Source organism: Micromys minutus (assembly GCF_963924665.1).
Source record: "Micromys minutus genome assembly, chromosome: 3".
NCBI classification, from domain to species: domain Eukaryota; kingdom Metazoa; phylum Chordata; class Mammalia; order Rodentia; family Muridae; genus Micromys; species Micromys minutus.
In genome coordinates this window covers 24,228,616-24,247,842 of record NC_137972.1, presented here as the reverse complement: position 1 = coordinate 24,247,842, position 19,227 = coordinate 24,228,616, and the positions used below count along the sequence as shown (strand labels likewise).

General features: G+C 41.8%; 1 protein-coding gene across 1 annotated transcript; it reads right to left on the bottom strand.

Annotated features, from left to right (window-relative positions):
- Positions 1-16,084: 16,084 nt before the first annotated feature.
- LOC308418806 (large ribosomal subunit protein eL27-like) lies at positions 16,085-16,520 on the bottom strand. Its single transcript, XM_080914339.1, has one exon. The coding sequence runs from the start codon at positions 16,511-16,513 to the stop codon at positions 16,103-16,105; it is 411 nt and encodes a 136-aa protein (XP_080770465.1). The 5' UTR covers positions 16,514-16,520; the 3' UTR covers positions 16,085-16,102.
- Between the last annotated feature and the right edge of the window lie 2,707 nt (positions 16,521-19,227).

Here is a 19,227-nt window from a genome sequence, read left to right as displayed (position 1 = left end):
CAGAGGCTACAGGAGTGCTGTTCACTGGGTAGCGTCTCATGTCTACTCACCCTGCCTTCTTATATATCCCAAGACCTGCCCAGAAAGAACAGTGGGCTGGACCCTCCCACGTCATTGTTAATCAAGAGAGTGACCCACAGCCTTGTCTACAAACCAATCTGATGGAGGCACTTTCTCAATTGAGGTTCCTCTTTTCAAATAACTGGCTTGTGGCAAGTAGAAAGCCCCTAGCCGGCACACAGTACTTTCTAAACTTGCTGTTTCCGCTCAAGTCCCCACTTTACATACATTCAATTTAAGGAAGATTTAATTTGAGGAATACCAAGTTTTCATCCGATCATTTCCCAGCATTGGGTGCTTATTGTTCAGAACAGTCATTGTCTTTTGTTTGTTCCTTTGAGACAGGGTTTCTCTGGGTAGCCCTGGCTTTCCTGGAACTCATTCAGTAAACCAGGCTGGCCTCAAACCCTGGGATCCACCTGCCTCTGCCACCTGAGAGAGGGGCTTAGAGGTGTGTGCCACCACACCCAGCTTGAGCCACCATTCTTAATTCTCTTCTTCGTGCTTTGGGGTTATTTTATCCTCTGGTCTTATTCTGCTAAAACTGCATCTAGAACCCAACCCCACACTGACTTCTCTATCTTCCACAACTCGGTTCTCAGCAGCCTGTCCTCCTGGTCTGTGATAGCCTCCCCTACTGAGCTCTCAGACGAAGGTATCCTTTCTTCCTTCATGTCTACCTTTCAGATCCATGCCACTTTATATTCCTAAGCTAGACTAATGATTTCCATTTAGAAATATGCCCTAGAATGGCTTCCTCCTTTCTCTACACTAGATTTCTACCTATTAAAATACTTACTTCTCAAGGTTAAACTCAATGCATTTTATCTAAAACATTCTCTTATGACCCCTGAAGAAACTGATTCTTTGGTCTCTGACTTGTACATGTATGACGCGTGCACATGCCTGTTTAACTGTGTGGTTGAACCTTTTCTGATATGCTCTATGAGGAGACACATTTTATCTTATGTCGAAATTTTTATAGTGACCCTAAAATGTGCAATGGTAAAGACAAAACCTGTTTATCAATGCCTATCCCATAGGACTTAGCATATGGATAAATGGTCAATTTTCATCTTTTTTTTTTTTTCCTGAGATGAAGTTAGATTATAAAGACCTGACTGGCCTCAAACTGGAGTCTGCCTTGGTCCACTACATGTTGGGATTACAAGGCATGTACCACCATGACCAGGAGAATGCCTACATTTCTGTAAAGTTTTTCATTTTCAATTACATTTAAAATATTAGTCCTTAGCCCTTTTAATTTTCCCCCCTGATTGCTTCTTAATTCCTATGCTGTCGCTTCTGAATTTCTCTTTTGATTTTAAATTCCCACACATTACTGATATAGTAACAGTTTATATTTTTAAAAAAAGGTTTTATTTTCATTGTTTGTGTGTTGGTCTTTTGCTTGCACGTGTGTCTGTGGGATGGTGTCAGATTCCCTGGAATTGGAGTTACAGACACTTGTGAGCTGTCATGTGTGTGCTGGAACTTGAACCCTGGTCTTCTGGAAGAGCAGCCACTGCTCCCAACCACTGACCATCTCTTCAGACTCCTATATTTTAATTAGTTTATTTTATTTGGGTCTGTTTATTTTTAAATGGAAGCCCAGACATTTGGAAGTGATTCTGCTGAACTTAACAAAGTTTGCGACAAGTCTTATGTGGTAAGCAGAAGTTAAAATAATGAGTCAACAAAATGAAAAAAGAAGAAATGATACCCACTCTCATCTCTGTCCTTTTCAAGTCTTACCATTTCCTCATGTGGATGGCAAGAACCCGGATCTAGTGTTCCATTCCTAAGATGCTGAAAGGAAAGCATACTCAGAGAGTGCTAGGAACAAAACAAACCACACACATCATATCTCCTCAATTTGCAGGTTTTGATATTGAGATTCTGGAGATGGTGTGGCTTTCACATGACCACAGCCAGGGAGAGTCACAGCTGTCTTACCTAATAACTCCCAGGCCACTGTTCTTTTTACTTCAGGGATCCCATAACTGAGAAACTGTGGTCTCGATAGTAATGTGGACATAGCAAGTTGAAAGGAACAAAATTCCAGTATAAGAGCAACTGAGTTCTGTGCTTCGAGTTACCATTTAAATATCCCCAATTATCTGTCTTCAAAGTGTTTGCAAGTCACACCTGAAAAGTCATCCAGAACAAGGCCACATCACATTTCCCCAAGTTTTGAGCAAAAACCAAAACCAAACAAACAACCCCCCTCTGAAACTCTATGTTTAAGATTATTATTTATTTATTTTTTAGTATAAAGAAGATTTCAAGATTGAGTTGGCCAGAAGTAATTAAAAATAAATAAAATTCTGAAACTTAAATGTATCTAGGTCAGTAAAAAGCAGATTTAAATCAGATAACAATTATGGAACGTTAGAACCAGCTCTGATAAGGAACGGACGAGAGATTTCCAGAAAGCAACAGAACAAGAATCGCATATGGGCACACATACACCTATACATACAAATAAATGTGTGTCCAGGCAAACATTGCAGAAACAAAACTACGGGGAGAAAACATGATCAGAGGTCAGGAGAAACAGTCATGTTTTATGGAAGGGAATAAATAACATATCTTCATTATTATTTTCAGAATGAAAATATTAAAAGCCAAGACAAATAGAATGTATAATATTTAGGAAAAAAATAAAAATGTCAACACGGAGATAAAACAGGAGAAAGAAGAGTTAGGGAAAGAACCAGGTACAATTGTGCGGGCCTTTAATCTCAGAACGAGCTATCTCTGTGAGTTTAAGGCTAGCCTGGTCTATGTGGTGAGTTCCAGACCAGCCAATTTATGTAAGACTCTCTAAAAAATAAATAAATAAAAGTTTTAGGGAAAGAATAGAAGGAAATAGAAGAAACTCGCTCAAACCATTGTACATAAACAGCAGGCTAAGCCAACCACGAACTACAAGACTTATCTATGCTTTCTTACCAAGAACACTGAGGTGAAATCAGAAGGCTCTGGGCTGACGATCTGGGAGTTGCCAACAAATCCTATCTGCTCCAGCCGAGGCAAAGCAGTGAAGTACATTGGCGAAGTTGCTGAGCACTTGCTTTTCCCAGGGCAAGGGGAACTCAGGATCGAGACAGCTATCGGACTGCACAGGAAGGGCCTTTCCATGAGTCACTTCTTACACTAACGCAGCGGAGATAAGAAAAGCAGAAGGACAGGAGGGCGAGTGGAGGGGACGATCAGGACATAGATATTTCCTGCAGGAGCCTGTCATCCTAACTACATGATGCCCAGACACAGGCAGGCAGAAATTTTGTCTGTGCTACAGGAGGGTTTTTTTTCTTTGTTTTATCTTTATAGAAGTGTGTGTGTGTGTGTGTGTGTGTGTGTGTAGTTTTCGAAGAATTTAGAGACAGCAAGCCAAACCAAGGCTCAGCTCTCCTCTTCCACTGTCTGTGGGGTCATATTTACACTCCCTTCCTCGAGTGTCCCTTCAGGTGTTTGTTATATCAAATCTTCCTTTCACCTGCGGCTGCTTCAGGAAAACATTCTCTTATGTGCTTACTTTAGCAAGACATCTTTTCACCTGTGTGCCCCAGCAAAACATCGTTTGACATAACTAACTTTCCAAAGAAGTTGGAAGTTCCCCCTTCAGTGGAGTTTGAGGAAGAATGCTGTAAAAAATACATTTCAATTAATCTCAGATAGTATCGCTTTTATGTTTGATATGTGGACAAACTATGCTATGACAAATGAGAATGAGGTAAGCTGTGTTCTAATCTCTGCAGATTTACACACCACACACACACACACACACACACACACCTTGCAATACAAACATACTTTGTATATAAACAGAAGTAAATTGGAATGTAATAGGTGTGTTGGTAAACAAGCCCCTACGTGATTACAGGGCTTTCTGGGAGGTGGATGGAGGAGAAACTATGCCCAGGGCTAGGGTGAGAGATAGTGCTGCATTTCACCAGGTGACCAGGAGGCCTTACAGGCAGGCATTCCTGCAGTAAAGAATTCTCTCTGGCCAGCCAGGCAGGTAGGTGGCCTACATCTTGTAAAAGAGGCTCGTGGGACACTGAGGCCAGGAGGGTCACGGGTTCCAGGCAGCCGGAGCTACAAAGTGAGATACTCACTCAAACAAAGACTTCTGCTTTTGTTCTTTGACATACATACAAATAAAAATGATTTTTGTCTGTGATGGAGGCTCCAGTTCACACCGATCAACTCGTTCAGGAAGCTCAAAGTTGTCTAACTTTGCCTGGTTTCTTTTAATCAAATAGTGTGGGATGTCTGAGAGACAGGAAATCTTAAAAAACAAAAACAAAAAGAAACAGAGCAAGAGTTGAATAATAAGTTATTTTTATTGTTATTTTTACCAACTTAAAATAGTAAGGACCTATAGATAAACTGCAACAATACTGAACTATGAAGAGTAAAAATTGGAAGCTCTTTATTCCCCTATTCTACTTCCAGAATAACCAGTCTAATAGGTTAGTGTCAATCTTCTTGATTTTTCTAAGTACAGCAAATATGTGTTTTCTTTTTTCTTTTATTCCAGAGGGGAATTATATTTATTCATATAACCACAACATCAGACAGACTCAGCAGCAGGGGGTCTGGGGGAGTTAAGGGTCGCTTCACAGCCTCTGGGCCCCTCTGACTTGAGGTCGGGGTGCAAATGCTGGACAATTGTCTTACTTTCTTTTCTCACTAGGCAGGGGCAGGCTCAGCCCTCACACCCTGTTTAGTAGCTTGACAGCTCAGGATTGAGATTCTTAACTGTCTTAGGGAGTGTGCCCACCCTACCTTGCTTATCTTTAAGGTTAGAGTACTTGTCCTAAGTCCAGCCCCCAGGGAAAGTGGATGGTAAATACTGGAATGTTAGCCCGGTCTTCAGTCTCTGGTACCCCAGCCAAACAGGGTTGAAGACCTTCGGGGAGCGTCCCAGCTTTGAGTCCCAGAGAGAATGGACTGGGGTTGGGAGCTCATGTCTCAGCAGGTGTGTGTAGGGGGCCAGGATCTTTGTTCTTCCATTTGACCTCTACCCTGAACTTCCTTTTGTAAATTGCCCTGGTCATAGTGTTTTATCGCAGCAACAAAAAGTGACTAATGCTCGTTTCTAAATTAAATTTCTTTTACTTATTTTTCATATCATGATAAACCTTACTTTAAAAATTTGTTCCAGGACCTGAAGAGATGGCTCAATTAATAAGAGCACTGCCTGCTCTTACAGAGGACCTGGATTCAGTTCCCAGTGCCCATAAGGCAGCTCACAATGCTGTTCCTGTTTCAGGGAATCTGATGCCCACTTCTGGCTTTTGCCAGAACTACATGCCCCTGGCGCACAGACACATATGCAAGCAAAAGTCCTATATAGATAAAAATGAAACTAAATATTAGTCTTTTAAAATTGCTCGATATTATTTTATGTGCTTATTCCTCTATTGATGAATGTTCGGCTTTTTGGTTTACTCCACTATTTTATTAAGACTTTGAGAATTTCAAACAACTCCAGCCAGATCCTCTCCCACCTTTCTACCCCCCCTTAACTTGATGTACATTTATTTATTTTTTTAATTTAATAACTTATGAAGTCGGTTTGTGCTGTCAGTGGATTTCTGAGTGTGGAGCTGTCCCCTGGGGTATGGTTGTCCTACCAGGAACCTTAAAGAAAGTTGACTCCCCTGCTCCTTCCAGAAGCCCCAACTGTCCATGACTGTCCGTAATTTCTTAGTCAGGTGTGGGGACTTGTGAGCTCCTTTCCATTCCGTTTCCATTCCGTGCTTGATCTTGTTCAGGCGGCCTCAGTTGCTGTGAGCTCATGAGTGCTGTGCTCCTGTCTGCCCATACCATACCTCTGGCTCTTACAGACTTTCTGGCCTGTCTTCTGCGATGCTCCCCGAGTCTTGGGGAGTGGATGTGAGGTGATATAAATGTTCCGTGTGTGGCTGAGCTCTCCACTGACACTGATTCTCTGTGCTTTAACTAGTGTGAGTTTCTGCATTAACCTTCATACACAGCACAAAGAAAGTTCTCTGATGAGACCGAGAGTCGTGCTAATCTACAGGCAGACAAGACTTTTGAGGGAAGTTTGATATGTCCGTTTAATAGGTCTAATCCATAGGCGGCATGCTTCCTAACTATGGGTTCTTGAGCATATTTATTGTACCAGATACGTACAAGCAATTGCAACTGTTCTCAGTTGCTCACCAATACCTGATGGAAAGACTCTCTTGCTGAAGACACCACACTAGCTATGGAACATGGAGAAATCAAGTTGGTACTGACCAGCAAGCTTCCTCATTGCTGGCTAGCTTTCATAATATTGGAAGGTGCTACATAGGTTGTTGGGAGGTGTGGAGAAGGCCATCGATAGCTTCACCCAGCTGTGAGCCCTGTTAGTGAGATATGCCCATCCCTGTGATGGTGGTGTGACTGTTATAGAAGCAACCAACCATTTCATGCTTGGTTTGTTTTATGAGTGTTTTGTGGGAAAACTCTGCTAACTGAAGTTGAAGTTCATCACGAACTGATAGCCTCTGGGCTCAGCTCAATATGGGAGACTCATTAGTGGGGGCAGGGATGGGGAGAGTGTTCTCTTTCTTTGACCTTGTCTGGGGGAATTCTAAGGCCCCACATATGCCTCTACCAGAGTAAAGTCACATAGGCTCAATTAGATCACAAGATCAATTCCCTTTCTCCTGATAAGCCCTGTTCAGCTAGCACCTAAGATTCCTGAAATGCTTCCCCATGGTAACGAGGCACTTCAGGTACTGTGAGCCTCTCTGGCTCTGCTTTTGATACATTTGTCTTCATGGTGGGAGATGCTGAAGCTCTTGGACACCATTTAACTCTAACACAGTCGAGGCTTCTAGGGTTACACAATACATTTTGGGAGCATTAATGTGGGAAAGACTAGTTGTTCCACAAACAGTAAACTGATGCACTAAAGAGGCAGGCTTGGAGCTAAGTTTTAAGGATAGGTAGACAGCGACAGCCAGTAGACACTACAAATGCTGTAAAAAACCAATCTGTTGATCTTCATCCCACTAGAACCTGGGTTTCTGTTTATACCCAGTGCCTCCTAAAGTGCCTTGTAACAGCTGTGCTGCTAAAGTATAAATATTTGCCTGAAAATGATTTTTAAATATAATAACAATGAGTTAATTAATATGACTCTTTAAAGTTGTTTCTGGAGTGAAGACAGATTCATTGAATTATGGTTTTTTTTAAAGAATAAACAGAAATTGAGAAGTGATTGGAGAAATTGAAATGGAGATTGGAGAGATGGCGTAACAGTTAAATGCACTTTCTGCTTTTGCAGAGGACCCAGGTTCCGTTTCCAGCACCCACAGGTAGCTCACAACCATCTGTAATGACTGTTTCTGGTATCTGTTGCCTTCTTCTGGCTTCCAGTAGTACTACACACATATGACATACCTACATACATGCAGGCAATACACTCATACACACAAGACAAAGATAAATACATCTTTAAAGAGAATATATAGCAATTCAAAAAGAGTTTGAGAGTTTCCAGCTTCATTTGCAGATAATGAAGGAAATTGTTACTTTATTATTACTACTGTTAGTATCAGTCTGTCTGTTACTTTGTTTCTCAGGCTGGCCTTGAGCTCTTAATAAGTAGCTACAATTTTAAGAATTTACCACCAAACTTTGTTTCCTTTTGCTTTTAAATAAGATCTCATGTACTGGGGCTGGAGAGACGGCTCAGCAATTGAGAACACTGACTGCTCTTCCAGAGGTTCTGAGTTCAATTCCCAGCAACTACATGGTGGCTCACAACCATCTGTAATGGGATCTGATGCTCTCTTCTGGTGTTTCTGAAGACAGTTACAGTGTACTCATATAAATAAATAAAGTTGATAAAAAAATCTCATGTATCCCAGCTTCCCCTCAAAACTTACTATGTGGCCAGAGATGACTGAATTCCAGGTCCTCTTTCAACCTCTTTCCAAGTGCAAGATATTACTATTTTTTTTTTTTAGTGTTGGGGGTGGAACCCACAGTCTTGTGTGTATTAGGCAAGTCTTCCACCACTGAGCCACATCCCTAGACTCAGTAAGCAAATTATTGAGAATGCCTTGTGAAATGTTCCTGTTTTTGGTGCCCCTTTTTTTTGCTTCTATCTGCTTTGTGGTAAACTGTGAAGAACCCTGGGGATTTTATGTTGTCTGCTTCTGTTTTCTTATCTTTTGAATATCTATATTTAAATTCCAGAGCAGAGACTAGATGTTTTGGGGATGAAACTTGAACATACACACAGAGCCACCTTAATATCTTTTGGTAGTTATCAACTAACCTTACATGGTCAGTGCTACAAGGCTGTAATAAAGTTCATTTGCCCAAAATAAAGAATTAAATTAATTAGAGATTCGGTAGCCTGTCTTCTCTGATAATCAGAAACAAATGTATAATAGATTTTAGTGTGAGAAGTGAATAGCTGGATTAGCTTGTATGGAGTAATCTATCTTCTAACTTAAATATAACTAATGGCATATATATAACTAAAGTGCTGTGGCTGATCAATAGGGAACAGCATGAGAAGTGATCAAAACTGGAAGAGAAAAGAACAGGAGGCTAGGGGTTAGGAGATGAGATCTGACTTCTAGCTATGGTAATTAGCTACTTGACATCGAGCTAGATGTTTGACATGGGATGTTTTTCTTTTTGCTAGTACTTAGGCGTACAGTTAAACAGTTAGATTGGATGATCTGGCTGATGTGGAGAGAGCCTAAGGACTCAGAGAAGGTAGGGAGAGAAACTAGGCAGCTCTGTCACTCAGAAGTGTGGGCTGTGCAGTTCTCTTTTATTTCCTTTCGTGTGAAACAGAAACGTGTCAAGAGCTGTCTGTGGCAAGCCCATCATATGCTTTCTGGTGCTTGTGAAAGCCTAGAAGTGCTCTTCTCTTGTTTGCCTGTTTGTTTTGTCAAGACTCACTCCATATCTGCTCTTTAGCCTTGGACTTGTGATCTTGTTTCAGTCTGAATGCAGAGATGTATATGTGTATAATGTATAATGCATATGTATAATGTATATGTATGTATAATGTATTATGTATATGTATTATGCATATATATATTATTTTTTTGAGATAAGCTCTTGATGCATCCCAAGGAGGGCTTGGATTATGTAGCCAAGGATGACAATGAGCTTCAAATCATCTGTACCTCTATAAGCATATGCCATTACCTCCAGCTTGAAAATTTATTTTAAAAGTAAAAGAATGAACCAAGCATGGTAGGTGGTGGTGCCTTCAATTCTAACACATGAGAAGTAGAGGCAGGCAAATCTCTGTGAGTTTGAGGCCAGTCTGGTCTACAGAGTGAGTTCCAGGACAGCCAGGGACATACAGAGATACCCTGTCTGATAAAAACAAAAACAAAAAACAAAACAAAACAAAACAAAACAAAACAAAACAAAAAAAAAAAAAAAAGAAAAAGAAAAACCAAAAACAAACAAAAAGAGCCAATTGTGATTTTATATACCTATAATCCCAGTGGATAAAGGCCGGAGGACCTGAAGTTGGGTAAATAGGTAGTCTGGGATCAGTCTGACATATATGAGAACTGTCACGTACAACAAATTAGGTGTAGCTCAGTAGTAGAGCAGTTACTAGCATTTGCAAGGCCTTAGCATGGGTCTGAGTCCCAATACCACATAAAGAAATACATAACAGGGGCTGAAGAAATGACTCACTGGTTAAGAGCATTGGCTGTTCTTCCAGAGGACCCAGGTTCAATTCCTAGTACCCACATGGCATCTCACAACCTTCTGTATCTCCAGTTCCATGGGTATTGGATGCCCTTTTTTGGCCATTAGGTACAGGCATGCACCGGTTCACAGAGATACAAGCATGCGAAACATCCATAATGTAAAATCATTTGAAAAAATTAAAAGAAATACATTATAAATGAGTAAAGATACAAAGATTAAATATAGACTTCAGCCAGCACCTCTGTGGGTGCCTACTATGAAGTGACAGCTGGTGGCAACTGTGTGTCCAGCAGAATTACTGCTTCTTCCAGCAGCTGTCCTATGAGCTCCCAGATCCCTACTGATGATGTGATGGTTTGTATATGCTTGGCCCAGGGAGTGGCACTATTAGAGGTGTGGCCTTGTTGGGGTAGGTATGTCACTGTGGGTGTGGGCTTAAGACCCTCATCCTAGTTGCCTGAAGGTCAGTCTTCCACTAGCAGCCTTTAGATGAAGACGTAGAATTCTCAGCTTCTCCTGTACCATGTCTGCCTGGATTCTATCATGTTCTTGCCTTGATGATTAGGACTGAACCTCTGAACCTGTAAGCCAGCACTAATTCAATGTTGTCCTTTATAAGACTTGCCTTGGTCATGGTGTCTGTCTGTTCACAGCAGTAAGACCCTAACTAAGATAGGCAGTAAGACAGGCCCCTAACCTCCAATACAAGTGTATGCTTGCCCATTCCAGGTTTACTGCCCCTACTCCACTCTCTGCTTCCAATTCTAAAGAAGCAGCTACTGGTGCTTTGAAAATATCATTTCTCCCTCTTTATTCTTTTAGACTTTGCATGTCTTTTGTAACCAAGTCCTCATATTAAACAGTCCTCTGAAATACCTGTAGTGGTTTCAAATATCTAGAATGGGTAATGATAGATTTGGTAAATACTTATGTACACCACAGAATTATTAAAAATAAATTATTAAATACACGCAAATTGCTGACAACAGCCAGGATGTAGGCACACAGTATATGCTACTTATGAATGTTAAAATTAATCAAACATGTTGCTTATTGATTTAAAGTTGTTGCCTTGATATGTAGTCAGTAATTAGTGGACTGTTATTTTTCCCAAAGTTAATTGCATCCTTTTAGTAAAATTAGTGACTAATGGGGTTTGGTTAAATCACATGGCTCTTAAGGATGCAGATTAGAAAGTCTATCTCTTTCCTTCCCAAAGTGTTAACAGTTTAGCTTTCCATACGGTTATAGGGAAACCAAGTAGTAGCACAAATTGACGAATAAAACTGTTCAAAAATTAAAATAAATAAAAAAGCAAACAAAATGAAACAAAAACATTGGTATCATCATAAATAAGAAATTTTAGTGGAGCTGGGTGTAGTGGTAAACAACTCTAATCTTGCACTTAGGATGCAGAGTCAGGAGTAAGAATCCCTGTGAATTCAAGGCTAGCCTGGGCTACACAGTTGAGTTCCAGGCTACATGGAGAACTTGTCTTTAGAAACACCCCCCTGGTCCTGCTCCCACAGACTCTGAACCTCCTACTCATTGTCTGGCCTAAGCTGCTCTCTGAAACTATGAAGTAAGAATCTTAAGCAAGACTCTGTGAGCCCCCAAATTGTGTGTTTTACATGTTCCCAAGCCAGTACCATATGGATGACTTGGCCTGGTTCTGCTGTTCACTGAAGATGGAGGCTGGCCCCTGGGATAGCAGCTACATCGGCTTCTGGGCTGATTCTGGGAACACTTTTCTAGGTGGTTGCTTTTGAGCAGCAGGGAGCCCCTTCAGCACAGGCTTTATTTCCCTAAATGAATCTGGATCTTCCTAAGATAGCACCTCAGGGAGCAGAGTCTTTCCCCCACCCCAGCACATCTTTCTTATTGCCCCCTGCAGTGCAGGAAGTTTCTCTTCAGTTCTGCTGATGTCTTTAACAATTGTGGCTTCTTTCTCAGAACCAACCTGAAACCCTTATGGAATAAATTCATCCGTTAGCTTTAAATTCAAATCAATCCAGGTTCTTAGGGCATGGGCAAAATGAAGCCAGATTCTCAGCCATGAATCAGATGAATGGCTCCTATTCTGATTCCCAATAGGGTCCTGTTCCTTTCTTAAACCTCACGAGACAGCCCTCTACTGTCTATGTTTTCTCTAGTAGCACTAGGTTTAAAACTCCTACCACAATGACACAATATTCTACTTCTTGCCATCTGGGCTTTTCTAGACCAAATACCACTTCTTTGTTTCAGTTTCTCTTAGCTCACTTTCCTGTTGCTGTGATTAAAATAAACCCTGTCAGGCTGGATTAAGAGCACTGACTACTCTTCCAGAGGTCCTGAGTTCAATTCCCAGCAACCACATGGTGGCTTTCAACCATCTGTAATGAGATCTAATGCCCTCTTCTGGTGTGTCTGAAGACAGCTACAGTGTACTCATAAAAACATCATCATCATCATCATCATCATCATCATCAACAACAACCTCTGTCCAAAAAACAAGGTAAAGAATAAAGGTTGCAACACAATCCTTTCCTATGCGGGGGGGTCACCTGTGGTCAACATCCGGTAATCAAGGAATGAAAGCTTGTTGCCCTGGCCTTTCCCCCATTGACACTCTTTGGAAACTGTTCAGTATCTAAGGATCATACCCCATTTAAGACAGTTCTTCTCCTTGCAGAACACAATCAAGACAATCCCCAAAAGGCATGCCCATAGGCCCTTCCCCAGGTGATTCTTGGCTCTGTCAACCTGACACGAAACCCTCACAGTGGGCAGAAGGACAAGCCTTTGGCCTGTGTAGATTGAACTGAGAATTTTGTATGTTTTAGGCATATGTACTCACACTGACCCACATCCTAGCTGTTAAAAGTAAAATTAGAGATTTTTTCCATGGGTTATAAAATGCCGTATCTAGTTTGTGTTCTTGATTCATTGATACTAGACTTCCTCTTAAGAAACATTTTAACATTTTATTTGATGTATACATGCATCTATGTATGCGTGTCACATCTGTACCAGGTACCAGAAGAAGGCATCGGATTCTCAGGAATTGGAGCTGCGAGCCGTTGTGGGTGCTGGGAATCAAACCTGGATGCTCAGCAAGAGGACCAAGTGATCTTCATTGTGAATCCATCTCTTGAGCCCCAATATTAGGTGTTTTACTAATGCATCATTGCTCTTGCATGAGTGAAATTTATCTAAGAAACACATTCTCTATGTGAGGCACTGCTGAGTCTCTTCTGCTTTGTTCTGTGTTTATCTAAGAAACACATTCTCTATGTGAGGCACTGTTGAGTCTCTTCTGCTTTGTTCTGTGTTTATCTAAGAAACACATTCTCTATGTGAGGCACTGTTGAGTCTCTTCTGCTTTGTTCTGTGTAGCTCTGCAGGTCCTAGAACCAACTATGTGAACCAGGCTGGCCTTGAATTCACAGAGATCCTCCTACCTCTGCCTTCTGAGTGCTAGGATTAAAGGGGTACACCCACTGGAGAAGCTGACTCAGAGGTTAAGAGGATCCAGGCTCCATTCCCAGCGACCACAGACACCAGTAACTTTATCACTAGATGGTCATCTGATATGTTTTTCTGGTCTTTGGGAACATTTGCAGTCATCATCATCACCACACACACACACACACACACACACACACACACACACACACACACACACTTATTTACAAAATTGAAAATATATAAGGATAAAATTTTTAAAGAGATGCCAAGTGTGGTGGTGGACTCCATTCCTTAAACCCCAGCACTCTGGAGACAGAGACAGGAGGATCTCTATGAATTTGTGGCCAGCCTGCCTGGTTTACATTGTGAGTTCCAGGACAGCCAGACCTATATAGAGGCGTATATTACCATGACTTTACATTAAAAAATTAAGATTATGCATTTATGAATGTATATATTTATTTATTTAATGTATGAGCACTCTGTTGCATGTACGCCCACACGTCAAAAGAGGGCATAAGATGTCCTCATAGATGGTTGTGAGCCATCATGTGGTTGCTGGGAATTGAACTCAGGACCCCTGGAAAGAGCAGCTAGTGCTCTTAAGCACTGAGCCATCTCACTAGCCCCTGCTTTTTAAGTTTTTAAGGTAAACATATTTTCTGTGTATGGAAGTTTTTTCCTATATGTTTGTCTCTATACCACTGTGTGCCTGGGGCAGGCAGAATCTATAAGGAGCATGAGCCATCATGTAGGTACTAGGAATTGAACCTGGAATCCTCTGATAGAGCAGCCAGTGCTCCTAATCTCTTAGGCGTAGGATTCATAGATCACACAGGAAGGAAATCATGAGAGTCACATGCCTGTATTGGGGTACTAGGGGCTTTTTATAGGGGAAAGGAGGGGAAGAGGTGATGTGCTGGGGTATTGCCTGAGTGGTTTTTGAGGGCTGTCTCAGTGAGCTTTTGCAAAGGGGGTTCCTGGCCGGAAGAGAAAAGTGGGGACCTCCCGGTCCACGCCATCTTAGCCTTTGTTTCGAAACCACCGGCTTAACATACACCTTAAAAAAACTCTATTGTAGGGCTGGCGTGGTTGCTCAGTGGGTAAGGGCACTTGCTACCAAGTCTGCCCAGAAGCAACATGGAGGAAGGAGAGAAGTAACTCTCAGCAAGTTATCCACTCTAAAGGCCCAGCACACACATATGCATGTGGGCACACACACAAATACATGCTTGTAGTAAGAACATTTAAAGGAATTTTTCTGACAAGCTCGGAACCATAGCCTGTAAGACTGTTCACTCAGCAAGCATTACTCTGGAAAGGCGTACTTTCTTAATGACTCACCCTCAGGGCGACTCCGCCAGTTTCATGGCATAGTAAGGAATGGTGACAGTTGGTGTGAAGAGCCAACGCTAGGTTTAGGGTCTTACTATTCCAATTGCAGCCAGAGCTTGCGACATGCCTCACATTTTTGTTATGGGGATTCTTCCAGGGTGACTCACCGCCTCAAACCTCCTGGGTCTGAATCATCGCTTGCAGTCACCGCAGCAGAGGCAAGAGGACATTTTCCTGAAACCATCAGGAAGCGGAATCCTAACTTGCCGTTTCTCCGTTTCTCATTTTCCGCTTTGAAGCCAATGTCCCCAACTGAGACAGAGCCTTCGGATTTTTGGCTCTTAATGCTTTCTCCACAAAGGCTAAAATGGGTTTGATCCTACTTTCTGTAGGGCTGGGACTCAAGGTCATTTTGCGCCCCTGGCTAAATACTTGTCCGGTCCTGAGTCCTACTCTGGCTGTTGAGAATAGCAAACTTATCAGCTAGAATTTGTTACTCCTTAGATTTTAGAGATTGTCGACAGAGAGTTGCTGACTGGGCCAGTTTAACCTGACTCCATAAACTACTGCACAAGGTTGATGTGTGTGGAGTAAGAATGGCTACATTTAGGCCAATGGCTAACACTTCTCCACTGTTTAGATATCAAGGAACTATGCTAGGGCAGATCATGTCTCCTACATTTGTGTACTTATTGAATTGTTTGTTTAATATTTGTGTGTGTGTATGTGTGTGTGTGAGATGACCTGTGGGAGGTCAAAGGGCAGCCTTCAAGAGTTGCCTCTCTCCTTCCGCCTTTTTGAGGTAGGGTCTCTCCCGTTGTTTCTGCTGTGCTGTGTGAAGCTCAGGATTAGCTGGCACTGTCTGCAGCAATTGTCTGTGGGCTCTAAGGGTCGAACTCAGGTCGCTGGACTTGCATGGCAGGTGAGGTAGCCACTCATCTGCCTTGCAGGTCCTGTTTTCTACTAAAAGCGTCATTGTTTTGAATCACACATCTAGTACATATATATCATAAAGATCCCATGCAGATATGCTTACATAGGAGTTAAGTTTCATGCTCATTCCTTCTTTAAAGTGCATTTCTCTATAGGTTACAAATGCTAGCTGTGTTTTCCTTCCTAAGTTTTCTGTGCAGCCAAGTCTACAAGTGTTGCGTTGGATAACATGATCACCAACTTCAGAGGATCTGGCGTCGCCTCGAAACAAACCCTACACCTTTTATACTTGAGAAATAACTTTTGGCTTATTTTACACGACAGACTTATGTACGTTATGCTGTAAGTAGCATCTTGTGTGCTTCCCAGACTGTGTAGTGCTGTGTTGAAAAGTATTACTTCAAAAATTATGACACATTTCAGGTGTGGTGGCACATGCCTTTAATCTCAGTACTCAGGTGACAGAGGCAGGAGGATTTCTGTGAATTTGAGGCCAGCCTGAGAGCAAGCTCTAGGACAGCTAGAGCTACACAGAGAACCGATGTTTATTTTTATTTTTATTTTTTAATTTTTAATGACGAAAACAAAAATACATCTAAAAGCGAAGCTTCTGGAAAAACCATTTGTTCTTCCCTGTTTTGTATCGCTCCTCAAACTTGACCTTGGCCTCCCACCTGGACTTGCGTTTCAATGCTGGGTCTCTGAACACATCCTTGTTAACAACAGTTTTGTCCAAGGGGATATCCACAGAGTACCTTGTGGGCATGAGGTGGTTGTAGTTATAAACTTTCACAGAGGACTTGATCTTGGATCGCTTGGCGATTTTCTTCTTGCCCATGGCAGCTGTCACTTTTCGGGGATAGCGGTCAATTCCAGCCACCAGGGCATGGCTGTAAGGGCGGTCTGATGTGCCATCATCAATGTTCTTCACGATGACGGCTTTGCGTCCTGAGTAGAGTCCAGCCGGGACCAGCACCACTTTCCCAGGTTTCATGAACTTGCCCATTTCGACAGCAAGCCGGAACTGATGTCTTAAAAAACAATAATAACAACAACAACAACAAATTATGAGATATGAGATTCATATCCTGGCTGTTTTACCAAACTATGTTCTTAGAGAAGTAAATTATTATGACCAGTATGTAAGTCTCTTACATGTAAAATGCAAGATTTATATTGAGTGCTACTCAGGGTCATTTGAGCTAGAAAATATATACAAACAACGATTCAAAATTTTTATTATAAATAAAACAGCACTAGGTGTTGGGAAATTTTTCTTTGTCTTTTTATTAATTTTTTATTTTATGTGCATTGGTGTGCTGCCTGCATGTGTGTTTGTGTGAGGGTTGTTGGATCCCCTGGGATTGGAGTTACAGACAGCTGTGAGTTGCCATGTGGCTGGTGGGAATCGAACCTGGGTCTGTCTGGAAGAGAGGCTAAGTGCTCTTAACTGAGTAGTCATCTCTCCAGCCTCAAGAGTTAGGAAGATTATACCCTAGTAAATACAACTGATAAGGTTGTTCTGGACAAGGGTGTAAGTCAGAATTTATAAACTTGTTGGAAGTAACTCTTTGTGTGTGGGTAAAGATGTTTGGGCAAAGTAAATAAAAATGTGATTCATTTTCATGGTTACATTGTATTAAAAGTAATCACAGTTTGAAATGGGCGAGGTGACATTATTTCCAAGAAAAGTGCTTTCATACAACTTGTCTAAATCACATACACTTGGGAAGTCACACATAAGAGAGAAGAATTATTTTGATTTTCAGCAGCTAATCTGATCCTGTGAATTGTGTAGCTACCACCACCCAGTGGTGGGTAGAAATAAATTTCAGTCAACGCACCCTAAACCTCCCACCCCACCCCCACCCCCCTCACACACACACACACACACACACACACACACACACACACACACACACCCCGAGACAGGTGTTCACTACTTAGCCCAGGACAGCCTTAAACTCATCAAGATCTGCTGGCTTCTGCTTCCTGGGTGCTGGAATTAATGTCACAGCCAAGTCATTTTATATTATCTTGATTGAGATTGAACAAACACCAATGGGGTTGTAATGACAATAGGATACAAACATGCCTACAATTCTTATGTTATACTAGAACTTGTGCTGAATATTAATGATTCGGGGGAAACTGGGAACTCCTTTAGGGTGTCTCATTAATTAAAAAATGTAAGGATGGGCTCAGATGTAAGCACAAGGACATGCTATTAATTCAGAAGAAAAAGGTCCGAGCAGGGAAGCCGTAGAACCTCAGCTGACGTTCAAAGGGGAAGAACGGAGGAAAGAAGGAAAAAGCTAAGTCATGCCGTGGAACCTGGGTTTGGTTTTAAGTATAGCCATCTGTAACTCCACCTTGAGGAAACCCAGTGCCTTCCTCTCTTCTCTGTGGGTTCCCATAGGCAAGCATGCATATGTTGCAGTAAATATTAAAAAATAAAAAGTGGTTTATCTCTTTACGGACCCTGAGGTCTCACTCCTCAGGCCTGATTTTTGTTGCTCCTCTGGCGCCCAGTCTGAGCTGTCACCACGACCAGACTTGTCTGTGCAACTCCCTTCCCTGGTGGTTTTCTACTGTCTATTCTCAGCCTCTGTCCCAAGGTATTTCTGTACCCCAAATCCCACAAACACAACTCTACACCCTGATAGCTTTTCATACAGGTTTACATATTCAACTCTCAATCCACAAACCCTCTACACAACAAAATTACATCAAATAGAGAAAGATAAAAACTGCTCTTCTCTATGAGATACTAGACCTGTAAAAAAAATCCTTAATGTTCATAGCTATTTAACACCAACAAATCCCACCTGGGTCTAGCTGGTCCTCGGGAAGCTCCACGTTTCGATGACCTTCCCCTGCTGTCCTCTCACCTCCTCTGCCTCCCTGACCTCTGACCTCTTAGACCTCCATTCTCTCCACCCCCCCACCCCACGAAGTCACTGGCTTTCCTTTATTTTAGTAATTAAAATGGGAAGATTCAGTTGGAGTCTCTTGACTAGGCAGCCCTTCTTGGGGAATTGGCATCAACATTAAAATACAAACAGCTTCGGGACAATCTACATGCATACATTAAAGACAAACAAGAGAGCAAACAAAAAATTGAGGAACCAATTCTAGAGGCAGTGATATTTCAATTAGATCCCATGATCTTACTGAGGACTGAGTGAGAAAGATATGTGGTACGGACATACGTGTTCAGAAGCAGATGTAACCATGGAGGTGCTTATGTTTGCACCTGTAATAGCGCTTAGGAAGCAGAAACAGGAGGAGTTCCATGAGTTCAAGGCCAGCCTGGGCTAGAGAATAAGATGCTGCCACAAACAAACCACCACCAGGAAAATTAGGGTAATATGGTGATCTAAACCAGGGAGGACACTCTAAGACTATGGAAAATGGTGTACTCCTTCTGCAAGTATAGAAGTGGCCAGAGTATATTTCCTCACTATTTTGTTAATATCCTGTATTATGTTTGTTGATTTTCAAAATAATAAACTACCAACTCTTGGAGTCAGCTGCTGTTGGTTATCGTATATCATATCTTACATGTTTCAAGAAAGAGTGTAAGATTAAGGAGAGTTAACTATGTGAAACCCAAAGGATGACCCGATTTAGAGAGAGAGAGAAAAAAAAAAACGAAACAAAAACAAAAGACTTAAAAGGTGAATGAGGGGTCAGAGCCTCAGTAAATGATTGTCAGCA